Below are 27,779 nucleotides of genomic sequence, written 5' to 3'. Positions count from 1 at the left end.
CATCGTAAGCTTCCAGATGGGAACCAAGAGGTTGCCCCCCTGTGGTCCCTGTGTCTCGAGTGTTCCGTCTCTTTTTTTTTGGTGGCTGCACTGGCAGCATGTGGAAGTCCTCAGGCCAGGGGTTGAATCTGAGCTGCAGGCGCAACCTGTGCTGCACCTGTGCCAACGCCAGATCCTTAACCCGCTGTGTGGGAGTCCGGGTAGAGCCTGCACCTCTGCAGTGATCCGAGCCACCGCAGAGACCACGCTGGGTCCTTAACCTGCTTCTCCGCAGCGAGAACTCCTGGCGTGTGCGTAGTGTTTGAGAAAGGGCATGGCGACAGAATCAGAACCAGGAGGAAAACCTACCTGACCACATTTCTAGTTTATGTAATTTGGTGGTATATATGCAACTTTCAGTAGAATTAAGATATTGTCTTCATGAATATGCATATTTACTGTTACCCCAAGGCAGGACTCATTATCCGAAGTTATGGTCTATGCCAAGAGGTGTTGGAAAGGAAAAAAATAGGCTAGAGCTTTGCTTTGGTCTTGACTGTAGCCCGCGGACCAGATCCTGCCTGTCATCTGTTTTATAAATAAAGGTTTATGAAACACAGCCATGCTCAGTCCGTTACGTCTTTGCCATGGCTACGCCTCCACTCCGGTGAAATCAGAATTGGTAATTGGGCCAAAAATAATATGTCCGTAAAGTCTGAAATATCTACCTTCTGGCTCTTTATAAAATACCTCCCCTTTTTGGCTGATCATTTGGAGAGAGATGTGCAGAGCGGCAGAATTGTGTGAATGGAATAAAGGAAGTCCTGTTCTTTCCTTGTTTCTTTGAGCTTAAATTACTTAAGGAAGTAAGGTGACAGCATGCATGCAGATGCTTTTCCCTAAATAGTGCTTTCTTCTTTCCAGTACCGATTGAGATGTCACTGATAACACCTCCCCATATAAGGTTGAGGTGTCCAGAGTCCTGGTCTGACCCGAACGTACTATGAAATCATCCCTTGGGAAGTTGCGTTCGAGTCCATCATCTCCTGGGTCCAAAAGAACCCAGGAAAACCGGCAGAACAGGTTTTCCTTGTGACGAGGTCTCCTCAGAGCTCCGCGGGGGCGGTGTTCCTGGGGCTCGTGCTGCAGTGGTCACGCTGGTCGTGTGTGGGCAGACGCCCTGGGTACTTGTTCATCCTGTTGCTCTAAGTTTACAGCTTGTGGTAACTGCGCATCTTTTTCTGTGTGTTTTGGCTTTGGTTTCTTTTTTTGGATCCCATAGATAAGTGGAACCAGGCAGTACTTGTCGTTCTGTCTGATGTATTTCACCTGGCACAGTGCCCTCCCGCTCCATCCCTGTTGTTATGAACGTAAAGATTTTCTCACTTGTCAGTGGCTGAATAACATAGCCCACCTCTCTCCAGTCATCCTTTGACGGGCGCTTAGGTGGTTTCCACGTCTCGGCTATTACTGTCAGTGGTGCTGCTCGGAACACTGGGGTGCAGGTATCTCTTGGAGTCAGTGTTTTCATTTTTGTCAGATAAATACCCAGAGGTGGAACTGCTGCCTCCTGTGGTGTTTCCGTTTTTGATTGTTTGAGGAGCCCCCCTACTGCTTCCACAGCGGCCCCGCCAGTTTGAGCTCCCCCAGCAGCGCACAGGCCTCTTGCTCTTGGCTGACATCCTCCCAGCCCTGGTTGGTTCTTGTCTTTCTGATGCGGCCCTTCCAGCCAGTGTGAGCTGATGCAGTGTCCTGCTGGCTGCTGCTTGATGCGAGCACCCTTTAGATGTCGGGTGCGGTTGCTTTATGTGCCAGAAGTTAGCATCACCTTCAGAGTGGGGCGTGCCATGTATGGTTCAGATTTTCCTTTTTGTCTTTTTTATTTTTGTTTTAGGGCCGTACCCACGGCACATGGAAGTTCCCAGGCTAGGGATTGAATTGGAGCTACAGCTGCCAGCCTACACCACTGCCACAGCAACATGGGATCCTGCACCAGAGCTCACGGCAATGCCGGATCCTTAACCCACTGAGTGAGGCCAGGGATCGAACCTGCGTCCTCATGGGTCCTAGTCAGGTTTGTTACCTCTGGGCCACGACGGGAATTCTCTGGTTCAGATACGCTTTGGTTTTTGTGCTTTTTCTGCCTCCAACAATTAGAAACATTTCGGAAAATGAATATTTATCCACGTTGGAGAAATAAAGCATGTGAATTAAACTTCTAGAAAATTCATGCTCTATTTTCGTAGGTTCTTCAGCCACTTCAGCAGCGATTCTTAAGAGTGATAAATCAAGAAAACTTTCAGCAGGTGTGTCAGCAGGAGGAGGTCAAGCAGGAGATCACTGCCACGCTGGAGGCCCTGTGTGGCATTGCCGAGGCCACGCAGGTTGACAATGTAGCCGTCCTTTTTAATTTTTTAATGGACTTCCTTACCAATTGCATTGGGCTGATGGAAGTTTACAAAAATACCCCAGAGACTGTCAATCTCATCATAGAAGTTTTTGTTGAAGTTGCACATAAGCAGATATGCTATCTCGGAGAGGTGCGTGATTTTCATCCCTTCCAGAGTAAAACTCCTACAGCTATCACAACGCAAGAGATGCTTTACTTCAGATGTAATGAATACTATTTGAAATACATTTTTATGCTTCTACTAGAGCTTTCAAAAAGACTGTTTTTTGTTTGTTTGTTTTTTGTCTTTTTTAGGGCCACACCCCGCGGCATACGGAGGTTCCCAGGCTAGGGGTCTAATCGGAGCTGTTGCTGACAGCCTACACCACAGCTCACAGCAATGCTGGATCCTTAACCCACTGAGCAAGCCCAGGGATCGAACCCTCAACCTCATGGTTCCAAGTTGGATTGTTTCTGCTGCGCCACGACGGGAACTCCCAAAAAGACTGTTTTTAAAAGAACTCAAGAGTTCAGGGGAAGCCATGATGAATGAATGTAAATTCTTGCCCTGAAAATGTTAATAATTAGTAATTTCATTGGGCTGCTATGTTACTCAGTTAAACTCATTCAAATGAGGAATACTTAATAAAACAAATGGATTATGGTAGAAACTTCTAACCAGTCTCTCTGTAGGAGAACCCTAGGACCTAGAATTTTAAGACTTTTAAGTGGCAGTTTGTATCTTTGTTTTGTCAGTCAGATGAATGTCTGGACACACTAAGTTCTTTTATATTCTTCAGGGGGCAAAGATGTTTTCACATGCACCCCCACCCCTGTTAAATTTTTTGGAAAGCTGTTTTAAAATAGCCTTCTTGAAGGAACGTATTTGCATTTGTTAGCAGACCAGCCCAAGTCCTGTCCCAGACCGTTGAGTAGGTTCCTGATTTGTATGTTGTTGTTGGATGGAAGGAACCTACTCGCAAGTGAGACGGTGTTTTGTAAATAAGATACGTGTGGCCCCCGGGCCTTGTTTGGAGGTTAGACCACTGCCATTTATTCTAATGTTTGGTGCGCTGTGCTTTTGCAAGTTACCCAGTTTCCAGTCTGAAAAGAATGGAAATATAACTGTCGTCTTTAATACACGGTTTGGTTTTTTTTCAGTTTTGTTCATGTTTTAATATAGTTTAAGTGGAGTTAGCTGCTGCTGGAATTACGAGTAAACGTTAGGTTCTGTGTGTAAATTTCTCGGCAGTCCAAAGCCATGACCTTGTATGAAGCCTGCCTGACGCTGCTGCAGGTGTATTCCAGGAACAACCTGGGGCGGCAGAGGATCGACGTCACGGCGGAGGAGGAGCAGTACCAGGACCTGCTGCTCATCATGGAGCTTCTCACGAACCTTCTGTCCAAAGAGTTCATAGATTTCAGCGACGCAGGTGAGCCCTGGGCCACCGGGCTGCAGCTGTTGTTGGTTTTACTCAAGCAGAGGTGGTCCGTTCACAGACCAGCTGGGGGGTCTCTGGTTGTGGGGAGGGTGGGAGCTCAGCCCTTTCCGCTCGGCTGTCGGCTTTCGGCTGGTACGACTAAGAGTGCGGACGTCCTTGCGGGCCCTCCCCTGTTTGTTTCGCAGCAGCTGGGCCTGTGCTGGTTTTCTAGATGAGGAAGCGGGCACAGAGAGGTCCTGCCATTAACCCGCAGACACACAGTGAGCCGGTTGCAGGGCCAGGGTTCGCATCCCAGCCTCTGACCTCAGCGTTAGGCTTTATCGTCGAGCCCCTCCTCCCTGGCCTCTGACGTGGCCGCCCCCGGAAGTCCTAGCCTTGGCGCAGGGCTCTCGGGCGCCTTTGATCTTGGGAGCCCATCCTAGGGCCCAGCAGCAGCACGACCTGGGGCAGTCGGCCAGGCCTCGGGCCCTTCCTCGCTGTTAGGGTGGGCACAGGAACGAGTCCCTGTCAGTTGTGCTGAGGATTAGCGAGGAGGGACCTCGGGTGCCTGGCATTGTGGCTTTTGTCACAGCTGTCACGTGGCGGGAGTCTCTGGGAACCTTCGTATCCCAACAGCTCTCCCCTGGCCCCGCTTGCCCCCGCCACCCTTGCCTCTGGATCCAGGTGGTGGGTGGTGTTCGGAGTGGGAGGTGGGGTGCGTCCCGCCCAGGCCTCCTGGGCCCAGCAGGCCCCCCCGCCCCTCGGCTCTGCATGCAGACACCACCCCCCGCCCGGCACTGCGTCCCTCTCCTGCTGCACGACAAGGGCCTGCCTCCCCTCCCGGTGGCCCGCTGCCCGCTGTCCCCAGGCCCATCTCTCACTCGGGGTCAGTCCCAGGCTTTCGGATGCCTCTGGTTGGGCGCTGCTTCTCCTGCTCCGGGTCAGATGCCCTCTGGGGTGGTCCCAGCCTTTCCCTCCAGGGGCGTGTGTCACACCCTCCCGCGAGCTCTGCTGGTTCACGTGTAGACTCGGGGAAACGCTTCCGTGGACTTGGCGGCGCTCCGAGGCCGGGGTCGGAGCCCTGTTTCCTGCGGAATCTGACTGGCCTAAGCCCTGACGTGGAGAGGATGGGGGAGCTGGTTCGTAAAGGCATTTGCTGGAGGGGCAGGAGCCCACTGCCTGCGCCCTGCTTGCTGTTCTAGGAGTGAGCGGAGGAACCAACAAGCAGGAAATGTGGCTGCACAAGGGTTCAAAGTAAACAGGCAAAAAGATTTAAATCCTAAGCAATTAGAAAAGAAGTTGAGGCCCAAATGCTCAGGATTGAAATTTCAAAACAAGGGTACAAAGACTAAAACATGGGTGGAGGGAATTGAAATTGAGAAGAAAGAAAATGAAAATAATTAAAATAGAAAATGGCAAAGCAGCATCAGCCCATAAAGTAGACGGCAGAAAGGAAAATAGTATTTTTTTTTTTTTTTGCCTTTTCTAGGGCCGCTCCCATGGCATCTGGAGGTTCCCAGGCTAGGGATCTAATCGGAGCTGTAGCCACTGGCCTACGCCAGAGCCACAGCAATGCGGGATCCGAGCCATGTCTGCAACCTACACCACAGCTCACAGCAACGCCCGATCCTTAACCCACTGAGCGAGGCTAGGGATCGAACCTACAACCTCATGGTTCCTAGTCGGATTCATTAACCACTGTGCCATGACGGGAACTCCAGGAAGATAGTATTTTGAAGTAATTATTTTAGAAATAAAATATAGTGAGATAAAATGGAAAATATTTTAAATGTTATGAAGTAAAATCAGTGTAGGAGATGAGATTTAAAGGCATAACTGGAAATAGCTTCTGCTCGGCACCGTGGTGCTCTTGGCAGGGTGAGGGCTGCGGAGCTGAGCCCCACAGCGCTAGGCCCGCCTTCTTGGCTCCCAACCCACCTCGCTCAGAGACCTGGCGGCTGTGCTGGGCCTCCTGCGGCCCAGGCTTCTTACTGGGTGGAATCCGGGCTCACCAGTGCCTGCCTTTGGAAAACTGTATTCTTCCAGCTAAAACTGAGACTTTGGGAGAGACGTACAGAATGAGGCTGGAAAAGTTAAGTAGAAGTGCTTTTTTACTGCATTTTACCCCTTTCCCCCATCGTTGTAAAAGTAATGCCCCTTTATTTTTTTTCTTATTAACTCCGCACTCACAGCATATGGAAGTTACTGAGCCAGTGATTGAATCCAAGTCATAGCTGTGACCTGTGCCACTGCCACAGCAACCGTGGATCCTTTAACCCACTGCACGGGGCCAGGGATCAAACCTGCACCTCCACAGTGACCTGAGCCACTGCAGTTGTAGTCTTAACCCACTGCACCACAGCAGGAACTCCAATGCTATACTCTTAATAGAAAAAATTTTCAGGTGTAGAGATAGAAAAATCATCCATATTTTGACAAAATCCAGTGTCAACTATAAATTGTGTTTTGTTAGTTTCCCTTTTGGCTATTTTGTACAATTTTTTTGTGTTTATACTCTAAATATAATTTTATATTCTGCCTTTTTTTTTTTTTTGGACTTTTCCAGGGCCGAACCCAAGGCATGTGGAGGTTCCCAGGCTAGGGGTCTAATCGGAGCTATAGACTCCGGCCTACACTGCAGCCACAGCAGTGCCAGATCCGAGCTGCATCTGCAGCCCACAGCACAGCTCACGGCAATGCTGGATCCCCAACCCACTGAGCAAGGCCAGGGATCAAACCCGCAACCCCATGGTTCCTTAGTCGGAGTCGTTCACCACTGAGCCACGACAGGAACTCCAGTATTCTGCCTTTTTTATTAATGTATTATTGGCCTCTTCCTCGTAATTAAAATTTGTCATGACTTTCTGATGGCTGCATGGTAATCCATTGTGAAATTTAACCAGTCTTCTTAGTATTGCACATCTAGATTATTCACACTTTTGCTGTTATATTGATGTGGATGAGTCTCTGGATTTCTGATTCTGTCCTTAGTATACGCAGTGTTCAAAAGCCTCCTAGTACATTTCTCTCGAGGGTAGTTAGCACCCTGCATCCCCAGTAGCATTTAAATATTGTCATCAGAAGTCATTTTTAACCTGATGAAATCAGACGTACTGTCTTTGAACATTTTATATCGCTTTTGCAAACAGACTGGTTTTCATTGTAGTTTTGTTGGATGTCTACCCATTTTGGTCCTTGAGGTCTTAGGATTCTTAGTAAGTTATATGCATTCCTTCCTCATGGACTAAGGATAATAACCCTTTGTCATATTTGTAGCTTTTTTTTTTTTTTTTTTTTTTTGTCTTTTTGCCATTTCTTGGGCTGCTCCTGTAGCATATGGAGGTTCCCAGGCTAGGGGTCAAATCGGAGCCGTAGCCCCCAGCCTACGCCAGAGCCACAGCAACTCGGGACCCGAGCCGTGACTGTAACCTACACCACAGCTCACGGCAACGCCAGATCCTTAACCCACTGAGCAAGGCCAGGGATCGAACCTGCAACCTCATGGTTCCTAGTCGGATTCGTTGGCCACTGCACCATGACGTGAACTCCCATATTGGTAGCATTTTTAAACTTTCTTCTTTATGTAACATTTACTTTCTTCTTCTTTTTGTTTTTGTTTTGTTTGGTCTTTTTGCCATTTCTAGAGCCGATCCCGAGGCATATGGAGGTTCCCAGGCTAGAAGTTGAATCGGAGCTGTAGCTACCTGCCCGTGCCAGAGCCACAGCAGCGTGGGATCTGAGCCATGTCTGTGACCTACACCACAGCTCATGGCAGCGCCGGATCCGTAACCCACTGAGCAAGGCCAGGGATCGAAGCCACAACCCCATGGTTCCTAGTCGGAGTCGTTAACCACTGCCCCACGATGGGAACTCCTCTTCTTCTTTTTGTTTCTGGTGTGTTTGTTTTTTTGCTCTTAGGGCCGCACATGCGGCATATGAAAGTTCCCAGGCTGGGGGTTGAATTGAAGCTGCTGGCTTACATCTCAGCCACAGCAGCACAGGATCCGAGCTGTGTCTGCAACCTACACCACAGCTCACGGCAACAGCAGATCCTTAACCCCCTAAGTGAGGCCAGGGATGGGACGTGCGTCCTCATGGATCCTAGTTGGGTTCACTGCTGTTGAGCCACCCACAATGGCAACTCCACAGCCTCTCATTCTGTATTTCCCGCAGTTCCTTTTCAGCTTAGAAAAATACCACACAGCTAAAAGAAATATTACTGTGGAAATTCTTTAACTCATTGTATGACCAGTGTGTCCGTGGAATCAGTTTTACTTTTCAGGAATCATTGATTAAGCACTAGCTTTACTCTCGTCGTTACAGACTGATAATGTAAGTGCATCAGTTCTCAGAGACCCAGTCTGACAGGAAAGGCCGCCTGGGGTCTCAGCATCCTCTTGTAGATTGGCCTTGGCTTGCGGCTGGACGCTGCTGTCCTTCATGCAGGAGAACACATGGGGCTGGGTAGACTTACTGATGTTACAGCTGTGAGACTGCGCTGTTTTCATCTTCTAGATGAAGTGTTTAGAGGCCAGGAGCCCGGGCAAGCCGCTGGCAGATCTGTGTCGGCCGCCGATGTTGTGTTGTACGGCGTGAACCTGATTCTGCCCTTGATGTCCCAGGATCTCCTAAAGGTAACCGCAGCAGGTGCATGTGAACAGTAAACCTGCGTGTGCTCCGGCGAAGCTGTTTCAGACACAGACGCACCTCTCTGTGAATGAAGGGCTGCCTGCCCTCCATTCTCGGTGTCCTGCCCACGCATGCCTGCCTGGCACCTGGGCTCACTGGCCCCAGAGCCTCAGGGAAAGCCTGGTTCTCCTAGAAACTGAGCGCGAGTGTCTGGTTTTGATTCCCTCGCCGTTTGCCGTGGCGCCGTGACTGCAGGTGACGCGTGCAGGTGACGCCTGCAGGTGCACTGCTACGTTTCCTTCCCAGCAGAAGGCGTTTTCCAGCCCCTCCGTGGAGGCACGCGGTGGCGTGACGCCAAGGCAGTTTTTCAGGCTGTGTTCCGTCTGACCTCGTTGGCCTGGGTTTCCTTCTCCCGTCCATGCTGGGGGTTTGCCGCCCAAGAAGCATCCCTGAGTACCTGGGGTTGGGGGCGTCTCTCCTGCGTTGTCCTCAGTGTGCGGATGGAGAGCGCGAGGGAGGTGTGTGCGCACAGGAGCGGCTGGGAGACGGAAGGAGCCTGGCCCAGGGGCCCGTGCCGTTGAGGCTGCATGAGAGCGGGCGCACTGCGTGCCTCCTCCCTGGGAAGCGTCTCTGCAGAAAGCTTTCTGACGCCCAGGAGCCGGCAGGGCGGGATGCTCGGGAAACCCCGTGACTTGGACGTGCCCAGGCTAGGGGTGGAATCGGAGCTGTAGGGGTCGAATCGCTGGCCTATGCCACAGGCACAGCATCACCGGATCTGAGCCGCGTCTGCCACCTACACCACAGCTTATAGCAACACCGGATCCTTAACCTGCGGAGCAAGGCCAGGGATCAACCCTGCGTCCTCATGGATGCTCCTCAGCTGAGCCATGGCGGGAACTCCAGACCGTTAGCCATTCGAATGTGTCTTTCCTCAGACGAGGTTACACTGCTTCTCACCTGTTCACAGGGCAGGGCGGCCTGAGGCAGAGTTGGGACGAGTGCAGGACTGGGCCCTCGATTCTCATCACCATCTAACAGCTTGAGTTACCTTCTTGTGTTTTTCCGGCACGCCTGAAAGCAAACACATTTGCAAAAGGGTTTTTTTACTCACAGGTCATTTAATAATTTTAGATCTGGCTGCTTTACTTTTTCAAGGTAAAGTCAGAATATCTCAAATTGGCAATGACTTTTTTAGCTCTCCAGAAGATAATTGTTCTATGTATTTTTTTCATGTGAGACTGAACTTCCCTTTATTATAACTTATTTTTACATTTAAAACGTTGTCGAAAGCTTGTGTCTGTTTTAAACAAACCATTACACTTAGAAGCTGGATGGTTTTACTTGATTTAGATATCATTAAATATCTAAACATTCAATATTTCTTTTTCAGTTTCCAACCCTTTGTAATCAGTACTACAAATTGATTACATTTATCTGTGAGATTTTTCCTGAAAAAATACCACAGCTTCCGGAAGATCTTTTTAAAAGTCTGATGTACTCGCTGGAACTAGGGATGACGTCATATCCTTTGACCCAACGTGGGGGTCCCTTTCCCTGGGGAAGAAGCTGCTTGAAGAGAATGAGCAGAATTTGTATTTTGTGTGCGTGGCTCAGTCTTACTTCTTTAGAAGAAGCTGTCGTGTTGACACCTGCCCCAGTTCTGTGTTTCTCTCATGAATTTGCCCCGTGTTGTCCTTCCACAGCTCAGAAGCATCTGGCCCTGGTGACGAGCGCCTGTGCCCCGGCGCCCCCATTCACGGCGTCACACGTGTTGCTGGGTCTGTGGTGTCAGCTCCTTGGGAGCCACAGCCGGTGTGGGGGTGTCACAGCCCAGAGAGACCTTGTCCTGGGCCCCAGACACGTGTGTCACCTCCTTCCTCGAACTCAGCAAAGGCAGGTCAGAAACAGGAGCTTTGTGAATCTTTGCTAAGTCAGGTGTGTCTGCTCTAGTTTGTTCTTTGACCTTCGTGATCAGAATGAGTTCGGAGGTTTGCCAGCTGTGCCTGGAAGCTCTGACGCCGCTGGCTGAACAGTGTGCAAAAGCGCAGGAGACAGACTCGCCGCTTTTTCTGGCAACGCGGCACTTCCTCAAGGTAGGCTGTCCGGGTGTGTGTTGTGACGCAGGCTGCCCGGGGTCTGTCAGTGCCGCATGCTCTTCCTCCAGTGGGCAGTGCTGACACCTGCACCCGCCTGTCTGGAGGCAGATTCTCCACTGGTACTTTGTGTTCCTGAAAACTTGTGAGTATCACGGGGAATTAGAGCCTGTCACATATCACAGCCAGCCGTGACACCCTCACGTTATCCTTGGGTTTTTCGGGTTTGTTTTTAAGTTTTTTTTTACTTTTCAGATTTATTTACTAAATAAGAATACCCTGGGGGGGGTTCCTCGTGGCTCAGTGGTAACAAACCCAGCTAGTATCCCTGAGGACGTAGGTTCGATCCCTGGCCTTGCTCCGTGGGTTAAGGATACAGCGTTGCCATGAGCTATGGTGTAGGTCACAGAAGAAGCCTGGATCTCAAGTGGCTGTGGCTGTGGTGTAGGCCGGAACCTCCATATATGGCAGGTGTGGCCCTAAACAGAGAAAGAAAAGGAAAAAAGAGTACCCCGTCTCTGCTTTTTGGGTTGGGGAGGGGCTGGAGGACTGGGCGGCCATCGTGTGTCTTTATTCAGGGGTCTTACTGTGTGCTTTCAGCTGGTTTTCGACATGCTGGTTTTGCAAAAGCACAACACAGAGATGACCACGGCGGCCGGCGAAGCTTTCTACACGTTGGTGTGCCTGCATCAGGTACTGGACCTGCCTCCCGCTGCCAGAGGGGCCTCGCACGGAGACCAGAGGCGGCCTCGCACGGACGGGGGGCGGTCAGTCCTCGGCGCGTCTGCCTGGCGCTTTGGCTCCTTTCAGCGAGGCCGTGTCTTCCCTCGCTCAGAGCCCGCCTGGCGCTGTGTCTTCTGTGTTGGTGTTTCTCTGACAAGCTGTTCAGCAGCAGTTGTCTCCCTCTTCACTGCTGTGAACCAGTACGTGGACCGCTGCCCTGAAAAGCTGGTCCTGAAACAGCTGTGCTGCCCCAGGCGCCAGAGGCGGCCGGATGATGGGGACAGGGCCTCTGGCCCGGAGGAACTCACGGTTTTGCTGGGGACTCCGGGGGAGTCCTCCTGCCAGACTGAGGGAGCAGCCGTGCGCTGTGGGCAACACCGGGTGGAGGGCCGGCCGGCTGGCGGCCCGGAGCCTCTGCACACCAGGCGCCATGCCCTGGCCGCGCTTCTCCTGGTGCTCTGTCCCTCCCCGCTCTGGCGGCACCTCAGGCCCCCGGCCAGCCAGGTGGGCGCATCCCTGCGTGCCCAAGGCGTTGGCTGGGGAGGTTTGCTTTTTGGGTAAAGAGGCCGTAGCGTTTGCTGTGACCGGTTACAGAGGTTTGGGTTTATTTACCTTTTCACAAGGGGGGATCGGGGTCTCGGTGCTGCTTGAAGCATCCTTCCTGCAGACTGGCTGCCCCACCCCGGACCGCGCTCTGGGCCTCTGCACGGGCGCCCCCCTCAGCCCTGGCCGCCGGCCTTCCTCCACTGTCCCGCGTCCTCGCCCCGACCAGCCAGTCCGTTCTGATGACCTTTTGAAACTTGGTTACAGTGGAGAAAGGGGGCAGGCACTGGCTTGGCGGGTGCGTGCTGGTCTGGCCCCCATGGGCCAGAGGAGCTGCTTCGCTGGCTCCTCACTGGGCGCTGGCGGGGGCGCTGGCGCCTCTGCTGCTTTTCCAGAAGTAATTAACCTCTGGTTCCACCATTTCGGTCTGTCACGATGTCCCATGTCCCAGGGAGCTAAGGAAAAAGAGTGACAGACCAGCTTTTTCTGAGCGCTTGTCTTGGAAAGCGGCCCTGTTTCCCTTAACCCCACCCTGTCCTGGAGACGGCCTGGTATCGGGGGCGTTAAACACGGAACTGCACCCCCATCTCCCTGAGCCGGCAGAGCCCCTTTCTCTGCGAGCCGCCTCTCCCAGTCACTGGGGTCTGGGTGCTGGTGGGGGGGGCGGGGGGGTGGCCTGCACGCCCCACCCCTCCCCCTCCCGTCTGCGTTTGTGTGCATCCGCTGCCTCGTTGCCACTCCCGCGTTGGCAGCACATCTGCACAACCCTCTGGGAAGCTCGAAGGTCAGTTTGCAGACTTAGGGCCCAAGCATATACCATCCATCTATCCTATCAAGAACCGATTATAAAATGCAAAAGGCCAAAAAACCAAGCAGAAACGCTTTGAAATCCCAGAGGGAAGAGGCACCAGGGCAAGGCTGGTAGTTCCGTGGGTTCTGGAGCCAGGCGGCCCGTTCTTGCTCAGAGGCAGGGGGTCTGGGATCTTCGAATCTCATCGCACGTGAGAACTTGTGTCTGTGGGACAGGACTGTAAACAGTCGCTCCCTCGCAGGGTTGTTAGAAAGGAGTGGGTCACGAATGTGAAAGCTCGCAGTGACAGCTAGAGCACAGTCAGCCGCAGTGACAGTCACGTACTGGAAGGGGCTGCGAGACCCGCCCTTCAGGCCCTGCCGTCTACGTGGTACTTGGTGTGTGTCTGGGGAGGGGTGCGTCTCCTTATGTCTACTCATCTCTTCCACAGGCAGAATATTCTGAGTTGGTTGAAACATTACTGTCAAGTCAGCAAGACCCAGTTATTTACCAGAGACTAGCAGACGCCTTCAACAAGCTCACGGCCAGCAGCACGCCGCCGGTGCTGGACCGGAAGCAGAAGATGACCTTCCTGAAGAGTTTAGAAGAGTTTATGGCGAATGTTGGTGGCCTCCTTTGTGTAAAATAAACCACAAAGCTGTATCTTAATCAGATCCTTCCTGCCAAGTGCACTGAATTGCTAAGCGTTGACTTGAGTCTTGTCCTGGTCCTCTGTTCTTTGGCCGTGGGGTCCCGGAGAGCCTGCCAGTGGTGCGCCATGCAGGGGAGCAGGAGAGGCCCCTCGGCACCAGCCCCTGCTCGTGGGGACCGGCCACCGTGGGTCGTAGGTGCCTTGGAGATCTCGAGGGGCGATGCTCTCGGGCTCCTGAAATGCCATGTGTGCGCAGACAGGTGTGGGCGCCAGGAAGCACGCAGCCAGTGCCTCTTCCCTCTTGTCAGAACGTCAGGTGGCTCCCCAGCATTTAGCCTTTGTGTCATCAGATCGTAGATGGAGACCTGCTCGGCCCCTGTCCACTGGTCACCTGCGTCACCCAGCAGCCGGGTGCAAGGGTGGGCGCAGCGACAGACCCTCAGTCAGAATGTGTGTGCTGGACCTTGGATTCTTCGTTTTAACAAGCGCAGCTCCTCCCTGCCTGCCGCAGTTGCAGTGGATGCGGAAGTGGCTGAAAGCTCTTAGAGGCCTGTGCTTTCAGACTCTGCTCTGGGGAGGGGCCCTAACAGCAGAGGGCTTTTGTTAACAAGGCTCCCCCGTCTACTTTGTAAGCTGCCTGGTGCTCGCAGGCGTTGGCAATACAGGTCTCTACCCAGACTCCAGTGCTTGAACCCGAGGAGGAAAAGACGTGTGTAGGTTTGTTCCATAAAAAGATCTTTAGGAACTGTAGCCATTTCATTGCCTTAATTTTAAGAAGAAATGACAAAAAAAAAAGCAGATTTGTTTTAGTGAGAAACGGGGTTTTGTTTTTGGGGGGTGGGGCTGTCCACAGCATGTGGAAGTTCCCAGGCCACAGATCAAAACTGAGCTGCAGCTGCGACCTCTGCCACGGCTGCAGCAGTGCGGGACCCTTTAACCCACTGCACTGGGCTGGGGATGGAACCCGCAACTCTGCAGCACCCCAGCCGCTGCAGGTGGGTTCTTAACTCACTGCACCACATCGGGAACGCCTCCAGGGCCCTTTTGCTTGTGTACTTACGTGGCTTTATGGGTGAAATGAACGTAGTCTATCTTTTCTGAGTCTGTTTCTGTCCAGCCACACAGCCCGCGGCTAATGATCTGCTGACTGGCTTGCTTAAGCAATAACTCCTTTAGAGGCTGTGAGTTACAGGCCCACACAGACTTAGGCGTTGGGCCACCAGGGCAATAAGGCTGCTGGCGTGGGTATTACACCCTCTTCCCGCAGGAGCCGCCTGCGTCTAATTTAGATGAAAACATGCACTTCCGATTCTCTAGTTTGGTTTCATCATAATCGGGGTTTTCGTACCGCTGCTGGGCTCGCGCTAATTCTGTGTGCCGGCTCAGTCACGGGAGTGACAGCTAGTTTAGAAACGGTAGGCACGGGACGCCCTGCCTGGCGTCGCCGTCGCACAGCGCGGGGCCGGACTGCGGTGCCAGCGCGTTCTGAAGCTGCCCCCAGGGGCAGGCTTTCCCTTCCTCCGCCGCCCTCGGCACCGCGGGCGCCACGCTCCAAGGGGCTGTCACCTCCGCGCGTGGCCTGCTCCTGACGCTCCGTCCACCCAGCCTGTGCGGGGGACGCGGCTCCCAGGGGACAGCGGAGCCCAGGGCGCAGCCCAGGACCGTTCCCTGAACTGGGTCACCCCCGAGGAACAACTGAGGGGCAGCGAAAGTCTTTTCCCTAGATGTCTAGGGAAAAGGCGATGCCGCTTTTCATGAAACACACGTGGTGTCTTCTTAAACATACTCTGGACCTTGCGTTCGCTTGTAGATTTCTCCTTTCCCTCCAAGAACTTGAGGTCAGAAGCCGCTGGGGTCACTTTGTCTCCTGTTCCTTGTTTTGTGTTTCCCAGCCCCCCCCCCCCCCGCCCCTGCCCCCATCCCCAGCAGGTGTGAGCTGGGCGTGTCTTGCTGTGCAAAGAGTCCCTTTGTCTCGGGGCACTGAGAACTGGACAGGTTCACTGCTGGCGACAATACTGTACTCAAGGTATTGAAAATGACTAGAAAAGAGATGCCTTGCTAAAGAAAAGGGCATCGGTGTTCAATTACGTTATTTAGACGGAAATGTATCTGCAAACCTGCCCAGATTCTATTACACCAATGCCGTTCCATTAAGACTCCTTCAGACTGGAGCAGATAACATTAAGATGTCATTAGAATGCTGAACAGTGGCAGGAAATGCCACCACCATTTCTAGGTAATAGGGAGACCACTTAATTCTAGCAGCAGACTCCTTTCAGGTTTGTCCATATGTATTTGTCTGATGGGGTATTTGTTTAGTTTGTGCCTTTTTATTGTGTCCAGTTTTGTCTCGATCTGTGTGTATTGGCTTTTCAGTTCTGAGGGGTTCGTTTTAATGCTCTTGGCCCAGTGGGTGTCGAGAACCCTGGCTTAATTCTAGTAAATTGATTTTTCCTATTAAAACTGGCTGTTGTCGCACGTTTTAAACACACATTATTTATGCCCCTTTGTATATATGGTAAAGGGACACTGTCGAGTGATTTTTTGTAATGCTGTGTTGTGTGAAATTCTCCTGTTCACACGCAGGACCCTTTAATCTCAGTTTTCAGCTCATTTGCTGCGTAATTTTATTCTCCCTGGCCCTTTTGTTTCTGGAGGCACCGCGTCTGTAGCCTTGGCAGGTTCAGTTTCTCTTCTCCAGCGCTCTGCTGGAAGGACTCGTGTGTGGCCCAGGCGGTGCCGGCCTGGGGGGCAGACTACCTGAGACAGCTGCTTGGCAACATCCTTTGCACACAGCTTTTTGGATCTTTCAAGCCCTGCTGTCTCCTCCTCTGCTGGGAAACAACAGCACATGAACCGTCACTGCAGTGAGTTTTCTTCTGGTGTAACGTGTGACATTTTATGTGGGAAAAAAAAAACCAGTTTTTCTCAAGCCACTTTTAAGATTTTAGTCTTCACTTCATCATGAGCCATGTTTCTAATTATTACTTTACACTACTTTGTGCAGAGGAAACGGTTCCTTGTTTATTTTCACAGTGTGCATCTCACAACCGAACATCTCTAACCTCCCCCGCAGCACTGTTTAGTTTCCCTTGCTGCTGGACCTTTTTGTTAAAAACGTCAGGTCTTCGTAGTTCTCATATCACCAGAATTCCCCTTTCTGTTAATACCCGAATGAACCCCTCAGGTAGTGAAGCGTGGTCGGTGTCAAGGATTTCAAGTTTGAGTATCCTGACTCAGTTGCACCCTACAAATCCTGTGGGTTTTTTTTTTTTTTTTTTTTCCTCCTTTCTTGGGCAGCATCTGTGGCATACGGAAGTTCCCAGGCCTACACCACAGCCACAGCAACACCAGATCCGAGTTGCATCTGCGATCTATGCCACAGTTCAGGGAAACCCACTGAGAGAGACCAGGGAGCAAACCCGCAAATCTCATGGATACTAGTTGGGTTCTTAACCCACTGAGCCACAAGGGGAACTCCTAAAATCCTATTTTCGTCTGTTATAATTCTACTGGTTTCTCTTTGTCACATCTGGGATTAGAGGTTGTTGTAACGGGACCTTAGCAAGTTAGCTGACTCCGATGAATGATTGTCATTATTAATTCCTGCATAAAACACTAACTCTTCAGACAGGAAACCTCATTACTTCTTAGGGATTTTGAAAAACCAGAAAATAAGGCACTGCTTTGAATATGCATGATTGACAATTTTCTGTAAATTCCCTACTAAACAACATAGCCGATTCGAGGACATGATAAAATCTTTAAAATTATTTTTAAATGTAAGTGGTAATATTTTCTGAAAACACGTCATCTGAGAATTCCTTTAAAGTTGTTGATTTTCTAAACTATTTAAATGTCCAACTCAGGTCATCTGAGAATTCCTTTAAAGTTGATTTTCTAAACTATTTAAATGTCCAACTCAGGTCATCTGAGAATTCCTTTAAAGTTGATTTTCTAAACTATTTAAATGTCCAACTCAGGTATATTGCTAAGCCCCCATCAATTTGAAGTGCCACTGTCCCAAGGTGAACTTGAACCAATTTAGAGGTAACACATATGAAGTATCCCTGATTGGTTATAAGGGGAGCCCATGACATATTTAGCCAAAGAACGTATTTATTTGGCTCAGGGAAAGATAAAAGCTTAGTAATGAACCTCCGACCTGTTCTGCAGAGGGTGGGTGAGGCGGTCCGCGGCTGGCCTCTAGCTCTCCGGCGTCCTAAAGGCTGAGCCGTCCCGGTGGTGACCGGGCAGGCGGGGCGCGGGCTGAGCCCCGAGGTTCCTGCCCAGACCACGGCCGCCCCCTTGCGCACTGTGCTTTGCCCTCTGCCTGGTCCCGGCGTCCCACCGGTGGAGCTCCCTGGTTCGGGGTCTGTGTTCTTGGGCCTCTCAGCTGGCAGGTATTCGGGAGTGGTGAGTCTTCCTAGCCCGGGATTAGAGCCGGCATCTGCCCTGGGTACCTTGCGGGGGTCTGACCTCAGGGGTGTCCGGAGCCCAGGCTTCCCGCCGGGGTGTCTCTTCCCACAGACACTTTGCAGATAGCGTGGTTCGGTCCTCCGTTCCAAGCAATAAAGCTGCATGCAGTGAGTGTGCGGTTTTTTGGTCACAACCTGTTAGCACTGCTACCGTTCGGTGTAAAATTTTTGAAATTTATAAATATTAACCTTTTAAACTTAAGACTTTCCCGTTTTTTAAAGAGACCCAGGGACGTGCATACTGTTTGAATATTTATCTCTATTACCATTAATAAAGGTGGAAAGTTGCATTTAAGTTTTCAAAAGACGCTACAGTACAGTTGTAGGAAACAAAGCGAGGCCATGTATCGAGCCATTTGCAAGCTGAATATCAAATTGATAACATTTTATTTGTATTTTTTTAATCCATAAATGGGAGTTAAAATGTGTCTTTTCACTAAATGTTTTTGGATCACATTTTTGTTTTGACCATGTGTGATTTGTTCACGGGTATTGAGCGAGACTGTTTGCTGACGCTTCCTGATTGGTGCTAGTTCACTTACCAGCCCAGGCTGATGCTCGCTGGGAACAGTACACAGCCGCAAAATGATTTTAGGTCGAAAACGTGAGGACACATCTGGCTTTGCATGACCCTCTGGGAGAACACCCCACCGTGACAGAATACACAGGCTTCCGAAAGAAAATCAAAGTCTCGTTTATATTCTGTAATACTGAGCATGTTTCTTTCTTTGGCGGCTCACAGTCTTAGAAACCGTTTCAGAGTGATGAGTCAAATCACTGTATTTGGGACCTATTTCTAGGAAATGCTTTTGGTCGTTCAGGTCATCAGCCTTGGCCTTTCGGGGAGGCTGGAGAAGTGCCATTCTGCTGTCTGTCTGCCAGACTTCCCTTCTTCCTAATCCGAAATCTTGTGAACTTATGCAGGGAAAAGTTCATTTTTTAAAAAAGAAAATGCATTTTGAATTTTTTTTTTTTTTTTTTTTTTTTTTTTTTTTGGTCTTTTTGCCATTTCTTGGGCTGCTCCCGCAGCATATGGGATGTTCCCAGGCTAGGGGTCCAATCAGAGCTGTAGCCGCCGGCCTACGCCAGAGCCACAGCAACGCGGGATCCGAGCCACGTCTGCAACCTACACCACAGCTCACGACAACGCCAGATTGTCAACCCACTGAGCAAGGGCAGGGATCGAACCTGCAACCTCATGGTTCCTAGTCGGATTTGTTAACCACTGCGCCACAACGGGAACTCCCTGAAAATATTTTTTAAACTTGATTTTGCTTTGAATGGCCATTGACTTGTAGTGGTGATTCTTAGGTTATGTTGAGATTTGATCCCACCCCTAGGGTGGATAAAGGAACCTGAGCTGTTTAGGAAGCAAGCAGAGCTCATTACTTACTAAGGAGGCACTTGAGGCCCAGGCCAGTCGCCTGTCATTGGAGAGACCCGTGGATGATTTTAAAGGTGCCAGATATGAAAATGTGGTACTGCTTCTTAAAAGACATCTTTAACATAATGGTGTGCTCTAAAAACGTAGTCTGTTATGGACGATGACTCTTGTGCATTCCTTAGATTATGAGCTATTTCTTTTTGCTTATTAAACGCAGGATCCTAGATTGAGTCATGTGCTTTCTTTGGAATCTCAAACGGCGGTTCTTGTGAAATTAAATGGAAGTTCCAAGAATTCACTGCAGCGGCTCTGGTCGCTGCAGAGGCACAGGTTTGATCCCCAGCCCGACATGGTTCATTAAAGGATCCGGCGTAGGCCGGAGCTGTGGCTGGGATTCAGTCCCTGGCTGGGAACTTTGGTTTGCCCATGGGTGCAGCCGTTAAAAAGCTAAATGGAAGCAGAGCGCGTATTTGGTGAAAATGGTGAGAAGATCTTTTGCTTGGCGGTTCCATACCACACTGCTGGCAGCACTCTACCAGGTCCAGGTCTGGCACGGAAACCAAGGCCCTGCTCAACTCTCGGGTCAGCTGCTAACATCCAGCAAGAGGATGAGCTGCGGCTGCGTTACGCTTCCGTTGGAAGTGATGCATGAAAAGCAAAACCGAAGCAAGTTTTGCTGGTGTTCACTCCTGACTACTTTGCCAGGCAGGTCAGCCTTCCGATCCTTTTAGTAAACCCGGAGTCTTGGCTGCACTTTTGTCTGTATTCTGCTCATAATGGCACTGCTCTGGATGCCCCTTTCTGAAGACCGACCTGGCACAGCTGTTTAAACTGGCAGGGCGTGCGGCAGAGGCAGAGGAGTACCAGATTCAGTTTGTGGCTAAGCTCCTGAAGTTTTACGTTGATTTCCACGGGTCTCCGGATCATAAGACCGTAAGTGTTCACAAAGGAAAGGTTTAAAGCATGGTGATTGGTAACAATAGAAGAGTTGCTCAATTTTTTTTAATTATTTTTATTTGTTTGCTTTTTAGGGCCACGCCCGTGGCACATGGGAGTTCCCAGGCTAGGAGTCAAATCCAGGCTACAGCTGCCGGCCTACACCACAGCCACAGCAACGCCAGATCCGAGCCTCGCTTGTAACCTGCACCACAGCTCACGGCAGTGCTGGATCCTTAACCCACTGAGCGAGGCCAGGGATCAAACCCGCAACCTTGTGGTTCCTATGAGGATTTATTTCCGCTGCGCCACAGCGGGGGCTCCGATGCTCCATGAATTAATTCTACCCAAAGATTTGTAGGAGCACATTTTCTTCCACTAAGGAAATGCGTCCTGACATGGTCGGCTCCCTGTCAGCCATTCGCTGTTTGAAAATCCTGTGGTGTCACTCCAGCGCGACCTCGCAGCCCGAGCTGTATCACTGCGGTGTGTGACGGAGGCCACTGTATACACGAGAGAACTGATCTCTCTAGGTCAGTGCTTTCAGTGTCTGCTGCATGTGCTCACTCTCCTGACGCCAAAAATCCTAACAGCAGTTCCCCAAATGAGTGTCATGCATCACTAATTCTTTATAATTTAGCTGTTATTAAAAAATTGGAGAGACAAAACTAGTTTCTTTGTACAGTTAAATGTTTTCCCACGCTGGTGCATGGGGTAAGGCTCTAGAGAAAGATCTTTTTTTTTTTTTTTTTTTTTTTGTCTTTTTGCTATTTCTTTGGGCCGCTCCAGCGGCATATGGAGGCTCCCAGGCTAGGGGTCGAATCGGAGCTGTAGCCACTAGCCTACGCCAGAGCCACAGCAACGCGGGATCTGAGTTGCGTCTGCAACCTACACCACAGCTCACGGCAACGCCGGATCCTTAACCCACTGAGCAAGGGCAGGGACCGAACCCGCAACCTCCTGGTTCCTAGTCGGATTCGTTAACCACTGCGCCACGACGGGAACTCCTAGAGAAAGATCTTAATCTGAATTTCCTCCTCGGGTTTAAAGTTCTTTTCCCAAAGTGTCTTACGTAACGTCCTTTGCAGCCTGCTTAGGTTAATTTGAGGAGTTTGGTAGCAAAGCTCTCCAAGGAAAACCTGAATCTTGTTCTCTGTTACACTGCTTATTTAATTGAAAAGGAGGAGTTCCCAGTCGTGGCTCAGCGGCAACAAACCTGACTCGTATCCATGACGACACAGGTTCGATCCCCGGCCTCCTCACTCAGTGGGTTAAGGATCTGGCGTTGCCGTGAGCTGTGTTGTAGGTTGCAGATGCGGCTGGGATCCTGTAGTGGCTGTGGCTGTGGTGTAGGCAGGCAGCTGCAGCTCTGCTTCAACCCCTAGCCTGGGAACTTCCAAATGCCATGGTTGTGGCCCCAAAACGACAAAAAAGAAAAAAGAAAAACCTGAGTCTAGTTCCGTCTTCAAGAGATCTTTCCAGTGTAATCTTCATTTCTTTTGTTTTTCTTCGTTTTCTTTCTTTTATTTTTTTTATGGTTGCACCCACAACATAGGTTCCCTGGGCCAGAGATTGAATCCAAGTCACAGCTGCTACCTATGCTACAGCTGCAGGCAATGCTGGATCCCTAACATGCTGTGCCACAGCGGGAACTCAGGTTGCTTTAAATGTACCTTTCGAGTCCAGTTTAACTTGACAAGTAATTTTCCCTTCATGATAATAAAATTGTCTCAATATTTAAAATTTTTTTATGATTTGAAGAGCCATTAAATTACAATGCAGATGTTTTCATGAGGAACATTTTAATCTTCCTGTATCACTGTGACAACCTGTCTGAGCAGGCAGCATTATTGGTGGAGGTGTAACTATTTGAACTCTCTGACAACTAGGTTCATTTTCATTGTAAAATAACACAGTAACACATTATATGCAGATTAACTGTCTCACAGGCTATGAAAGCAGTTTAAACTTAGCTTAAAAACATCTGTTTTAAACCAAAAATAACTTTAACTTAATCTCAAACTTAAAATAACTTTGCTTTAACTTAATCCTTTCTATCAAGTAAACCAAGGCAGTTTGCTGGGTTGGAACATTACCTCTAAAGCCACACTGCCGTGAACTTGGTTAGTTGTTTCTTGGGTCGTGTTATTGATTTCTCTTGTGTGTTTTCTTTCCTGCTCCTTTGTTAAGTTACACCTGTTCTTGAAATGCCTGGCTTAGTGAATGTGTCATGAGTTCAAAGCAATTAAAGCGTGGGTTGCTATAAGCCTGAAAACAGTATTTAAAATAGAAACTATAGTATTCCCAAAGTTGAAAACACGGTTTTTGTGGGTTTTTTTTTTCCTATCCTCACCTTATACCAGAAAGGATTTGAAGCTATTCAGCAGACCCTAGCTTAGTAAGATTATGGAATTGGTAAAGAAAATAAAGGAAAGGAAGGTAGGAAAGGAATACAGATTGATAGCCTCGGGGAATGGTAAGTAAATAGAGCATCAGGATTTGTAACCGCCAAGGTGGAAGGGGACTTGACTTTCCCTAGGTGCCGGTGTGCCCGGGTCTGCTGGGTGCTCTAGGGATGAACGCACTCCTCACTGAAGGCTCTGAAAGACTATATACCATGGGGCTGACCAAACTCTCCTACGTTTTCAGTTGTTTACATAGAGAACGTTATTACTTCATAATTAGATTATTTGCCGAATTAGTAGCTGTCTTATTTCAGCATGGAGACAGCTGTGCGAATCCTCTGCTTGGGCGGCTGTTGCATTCTTCACAGCAAATTCCAACATGACAGGTGCAGGTGGCTGGTCTTAGTCACACCGAGGAGGAAATTGCAGGGTTTAAAAGGCTTTCCCTAATCTATCGCTATTATAAATACTCAGTTTAATATATGAATTTCTCGGTAGACTGAGAGAACAAATTAGCAGATTTCCTTTGTATGTGTTTAACTTACCGGGACTCTAATTAAAACCTTAACTATCTTTTATTGCCACCACCAGAAGCACCTGCGGAGCCGAGCAGCTCCCAGCACCAGGCGGCCGGTCTGCGGCGCGGCTCCCAGCGGCCTCCCCCGCACCCGCCGGAGGGCGTGCGCATGCGCGGCCGCGGCCCCGCCCGCGGTTCCGGCTCGGCGAGACGGAGTGCGCACGCGCGGGCGCCGTCGGCGCTCGGGCCCGGCCCCGCGGGACTACGGCGCACGCGCGGACGCGGGTTGTGAGGGGCCGAGGCACCGCCTCTGCCTCCCCGGGTCCCGGCGCGGCGCGCGGGGCGTCTCGTCGCGGGCTCGTGCGCGGGGCCTCGCTTCACAGGGCGTGGTTTCCCCTCACGTCAGAGCTTCTGAAGGAACAGGTCAGTGGTTTTAGAGGCGAGAGGAGCGCGCCGGCCGGGGCCGGGCGCCGGCGCGGGTACCCGCTGGGCCCCGGGGGCTCCCCGCCGGCTCGCCGCGCCTGGGCCTGGACGGCCTCGGGGGCAGCGCTGGGTTTTGTCCACGGGGAGGGAGGGTCGTGCCTGAAACTTGACCTGTGGAAACAGAACTTTGTGTGTTCGAGACGCGGGTGGACCTGCACGTTGCCTTTTGCGTCGTGGGTCCCACCATTTAAGTAGTTTCAAGTCGTGCGAAGCAGCACAGCCCCGCAGGGGCCCGTGAATCCCTCGGATGCTTCCCCTTAAGGCGTCGCCCCCGCTCGTGCAGTTCGCTCCGCAGGCCCCAGTCTGCATCCTTCGCCCACCCTCGGGGCGGAGGTGAAACGCCGGCAGCTGAGCTGCTCTCACCTGCCCCCACGTGCTCCCCAGGTGCTCTCAAGGCATAAACGGTGTCCTCCAGCCTGTCCACGGTCATTCGCCTGCCCTTCTCTCTAAAGCAGGGTCTCTCCCCTGGCATCCTAGCGTCAGTGACATTTGGGGCCGGGTAGCTCTCTGTTGTGCAGGGTGGTACTCCAAACTGTACGATTTACCAGCATCCCTGGCCTCTACCCGTTAGATGCCAGCACCACCCTCCCCAGAGAAGCGCTGATCTAGAGTGGGAGCCACATGAGGCTCAGCATCAGTTTAAAATGTAAATACAGCACTTCCAGCTCTTTGGACTTAAAACGTCACAGCACTTTCAACAAGCCGCTTAGAAAATACTGACATCATGCTAAGGATATGATAAAGGGTGGGCCTAAGTAAAAAAGGGGTAGCAGGTTAAAACTAAGGTTCATTTAGCTTTTAGCAGTGCCCAGTTCTCAATGCTGATACCCCAGGCCGAAACGAAGCCTTAGAACTCGGCCCATCAGCTTGCTGTGCGATGACTGCCGTGGCTCAGCCCGCGTGCACTCGCACTGATACTCCGTCCTGTTCTCCCTTCTCGGGGGACTCCCACCATGAGTGTGCTGGCCCCCCTGAAGGTGTACCCCTCTTTATTCCATTGTGTTCACTCGTCATTGTCTTAACTCTCCCTACATCCTTTGGTTCTGTTAGCATCGTTAGGAAGTTATTTTAAAGTCTTTGTCTAGTGAGTCTGCCATTTGATCTGTTTCAGGGATGTGTCTGTGCCCTTGCACAGTTGTGGTGGTGGTGGTGGTTGTGAACTAATTCTACCCCTTCTCCAGGAATTGGTGTTTTGTTGTTCTATTATTACTATCACTGCAGGCTGTTTTTGTGCTAAAGATTAGCCTGAAGAAGCCTAAGTTCTTCCTAGACATGCACAGCGACTTTCTTAATTTCCTCCGTGTATTCCATTGCTATTTAGGATGGTCTGGTCCTCATGTTTCTGGCCCCAAAAGGGAGAAAAGAGAAAAAGGAAAGTGGGGAGGAGGGGCTAACGCCTTAAATCCTGTCCGAGGTGTCTCTGCTGGAGGGAAGTGCTTGGTGGTGGGAGCCTTATAGTGACGTCCCCCTGCCTGACGGTGTCTCCGTGCGCAGAAGTAGCTGTCAGCCACCAGGTCACAGGCCCCGTTACCTGAAGGACAGGGTCCCTGTTGCCCACCGTGCTCCCAGCGGTTGCAGACAAGCTGCTCCTGGAGCTGCTGAAACTGTGTTCTTGGATTTTTGCCCATTGGCATCCACAAACTACAGGGCCAGCTGATGGCCAGAGTTGCTCATGTGTTCCCTGCCAGTCAGTCCTCACGGGCACATGGAAGTCCTGTCACACACCCCCAGCCACACATCACAGAAGGTGTGTTTTCTCTTGCTGCCCCGTCTCAGCAGTGAAGGCCTTGGCCTGGTTGTCTCTTTGTTGCTTTGTCCCTGCACGGACCAAGCTTCATGCGGCCTTTCAAGGCGCACGGCGCCTCTCCTTCCCGTGAGAACTGTGACTAGCGTTCTGCTCTTGTTTCAGGAACACTGGCCTCTCCACGTCCTCACTCAGCTGTAAAGTTGATCCCTGAGCTCCACGCAGGAGCTCGTGCACAGCTTCCTGTCACAGGAATGAGGAGCCACTGCCCCGTTAAATGCCCAAATTGACTGAAATTAACCACATCTAAACTCTTTCCCTTGGCTCTGGATAGACTCTAGTGATCCAGGAGAGTCCCGTTAGACACGCGGTGCCGGTAAAATGACCTAGGTCCAGAGGGAGTCTTCCCGGAACCATCTAGTAACCTGTACACGTCCGTGCTCATGGCTTCCACGTTGACGTTGCAGCCTTTAGAACTGCCTCGCCTTTCTGACCACTTTCTTTGGAAGCTGTAAATGATGGATCTGCTACATCTGTGTTGCAGTCTAGGGTTGATACAGTGATAACTGTATTTCCTCAAATCTGAAAACATGCTGACTAGTAAACTTATACTCATTTTTTTTTCCATGGCACATGGAGGTTCTCAGGTTAGGGGTTGAGTCAGAGCTGTAGCTGCCGGCCTGCACCACAGCCACAGCAGCACAGGATCCAAGCCACATCTGTGACCTACACCACAGCTCACGGCAACGCTGGATCCGTAACCCACGGAGCCAGGCCAGGGATTGAACCTTCGTCCTCCTGGATGCCAGTCAGATGGGTTTCCCCCGAGCCACGACGGGAACTCCCACACTCATCTTTAAAGTGAGTTGTTAACGTGAGGAAGGAAAGTGTACCTTGAGTCCGTGAGTGTGATCTGTGCGAGAGTCAGTCACAGCCCATCCTGCTCCCCGTGCTCGTTGAGTCTCCTGGTTACACTCGATGTTACTCCCTTTAATTACCGATTTCCTGTGGTCCAGTTTCACTCATTCCCCTTCTGGCAGTTCCCCTTTTGTAAAGCAGACAGTCACACGAAGGTACTCAACTGTCTTATTTAGTGGCTACCATGAATACCATTAATGACACACTGCAGCTTCAAACAGCACTGATAGGTAATACGTGTGTTCCTGCTGTGTGACAAGGACTCTTAGGCATTTTATAGATGGTAACTCATCTAACTCACCATATCCCTATCATCTTCACTTTATAGATGAGGAAATTGAGGCATAGAAAAGTTAAATACTTGCTCAAAACTATGCAGTTAGGAGTTCCCGTCGTGGGGCAGCGGAAATGAATCCAACTGTGTCCATGAGGATGCACGTTCGATCCCTGGCCTTGCTCAGTGGGTCAGGGGTCTGGTATTGCGGTGAGCTGTGGTGTAGGTCACAAATGCAGCTCAGATGCCACGTTGCTGGGCTGTGGTGCAGGCTAGCAGCTGTAGCTCCAACAATAATAATAATGAGGATGATGCAGTTAGTAGTGGCCAGGCTATGATTTAAACCTAGGGAATGTGTCTCTGGAAGCCATGCTCAATCCTCTGTCATACTGTTTTTCTGAATGTCTAAATAATAGCAGAAATGCTTTTCAACAGTGTTAAAAAAAATCATCATGTGCCTCATGTACGAGTCATTTGGGGAACTCCCTGGTGGCCTAGCAGGTTAAGGGTCTGGTGGTGTCACTGCTGTGGTGTGGGTTCGATCCCTGGTCTGAGGAAACGCTGCACAGAGTCTGGGGAAGTCACTGGGGCCAGAGGGCTGGAGGGCAAGGCAGAGAAGCAGAGAAAGAACTCGAGAGAGACGTGCAGGGGGTCTCCTTGAGAAACTGCCCGAGGCTAGAGAAACCAGCCCCTGAAAGGATTGGAGGGAAACAGGACTTCGAGACTGGGAATGGCTCCCCCAGCTGTACTGAAAAGCATCCTGCTTCACGGGGCAGTGGCTGGAGTACTTGGAACTAACTTGCCACACGGCGAGCAGTAATTAGTGCCGGGCGAATGCTGTTCAGCTCTCCGCGAACAATCCCGAGAGCGAGACCGGAAGGGATGATTGCCTCCAAGCAACTTTACTGTGTCCAGCACTAACTTAAAGAATAGGTATATTTCTCAGTACTTGACATAAATCGCAGAAAGCTTTTTGGATCCACCTCCTAGAGCAATGAAAATAAAAGCAAAAATAAATGGGACCTAATAAACTTAAAAGCTTTTGAACAGCAAAGGAAACCACTAACAAAACAACCAACAAAATGGGAAAAATCTGTGCCAATGAAGCGACTGACAAGGGATTACTCTCCGAAATATACAAACATCTTATACAGCTTTATGTATATATATATTTATTTATTTTTGCTGTTTCTTGGGCCGCTCCCGCGGCATATGGAGGTTCCCAGGCTAGGGGTCAAATTGGAGCTGTAGCCACCGGCCTACACCACAGCCACAGCAACGCGGGATCTGAGCCGCGTCTGCGACCTACACCATAGCTCACGACAACACCGGATCCCCAACCCATTGAGCAAGGCCAGGGATCGAACCTGCAACCTCATGGTTCCTAGTCGGATTCATTAACCACTGAGCCACGATGGGAA

The 27,779-nt window shown here is 50.7% G+C and overlaps 2 protein-coding genes across 12 annotated transcripts in view; both read left to right on the top strand.

Annotated features, from left to right (window-relative positions):
- Positions 1 to 13,241, top strand: part of XPO4 (exportin 4) — a 103,061-nt gene extending 89,820 nt beyond the window's left edge. For 10 of the 11 annotated variants that reach the window (XM_084981209.1, XM_084981210.1, XM_084981208.1 and 7 more), the window contains 7 exons: positions 2,226 to 2,519; positions 3,621 to 3,801; positions 8,305 to 8,423; positions 9,809 to 9,940; positions 10,395 to 10,511; positions 11,112 to 11,204; positions 13,019 to 13,241. In XM_084981209.1, the coding sequence (XP_084837335.1) occupies positions 2,226 to 2,519; positions 3,621 to 3,801; positions 8,305 to 8,423; positions 9,809 to 9,940; positions 10,395 to 10,511; positions 11,112 to 11,204; positions 13,019 to 13,216 (1,134 nt within the window). In that variant the 3' untranslated portion in view covers positions 13,217 to 13,241. The remainder of the gene's footprint in view (positions 1 to 2,225; positions 2,520 to 3,620; positions 3,802 to 8,304; positions 8,424 to 9,808; positions 9,941 to 10,394; positions 10,512 to 11,111; positions 11,205 to 13,018) is intronic. The other variant, XM_084981205.1, reaches the window with a different exon arrangement.
- Positions 13,242 to 23,259: 10,018 nt separating this feature from the next.
- The window catches only part of EEF1AKMT1 (EEF1A lysine methyltransferase 1), a 33,823-nt gene continuing 29,303 nt past the window's right edge, over positions 23,260 to 27,779 (top strand). The window contains exon 1 of the mRNA XM_021065435.2: positions 23,260 to 23,362. The gene's annotated coding sequence lies outside the window, so the exon portion shown is untranslated. The remainder of the gene's footprint in view (positions 23,363 to 27,779) is intronic.

The sequence above is a fragment of the Sus scrofa genome, chromosome 11 (genome assembly GCF_054392235.1).
Source record: "Sus scrofa isolate SSC_HxYL_T2T_F1_AM1 chromosome 11, Sscrofa_HxYL_maternal_Yorkshire_Landrace_v2.0, whole genome shotgun sequence".
Lineage (NCBI taxonomy): Eukaryota > Metazoa > Chordata > Mammalia > Artiodactyla > Suidae > Sus > Sus scrofa.
The sequence above is the reverse complement of the archived record's forward strand: the minus strand, read 5'-3'. Positions and strand labels throughout refer to the sequence as shown.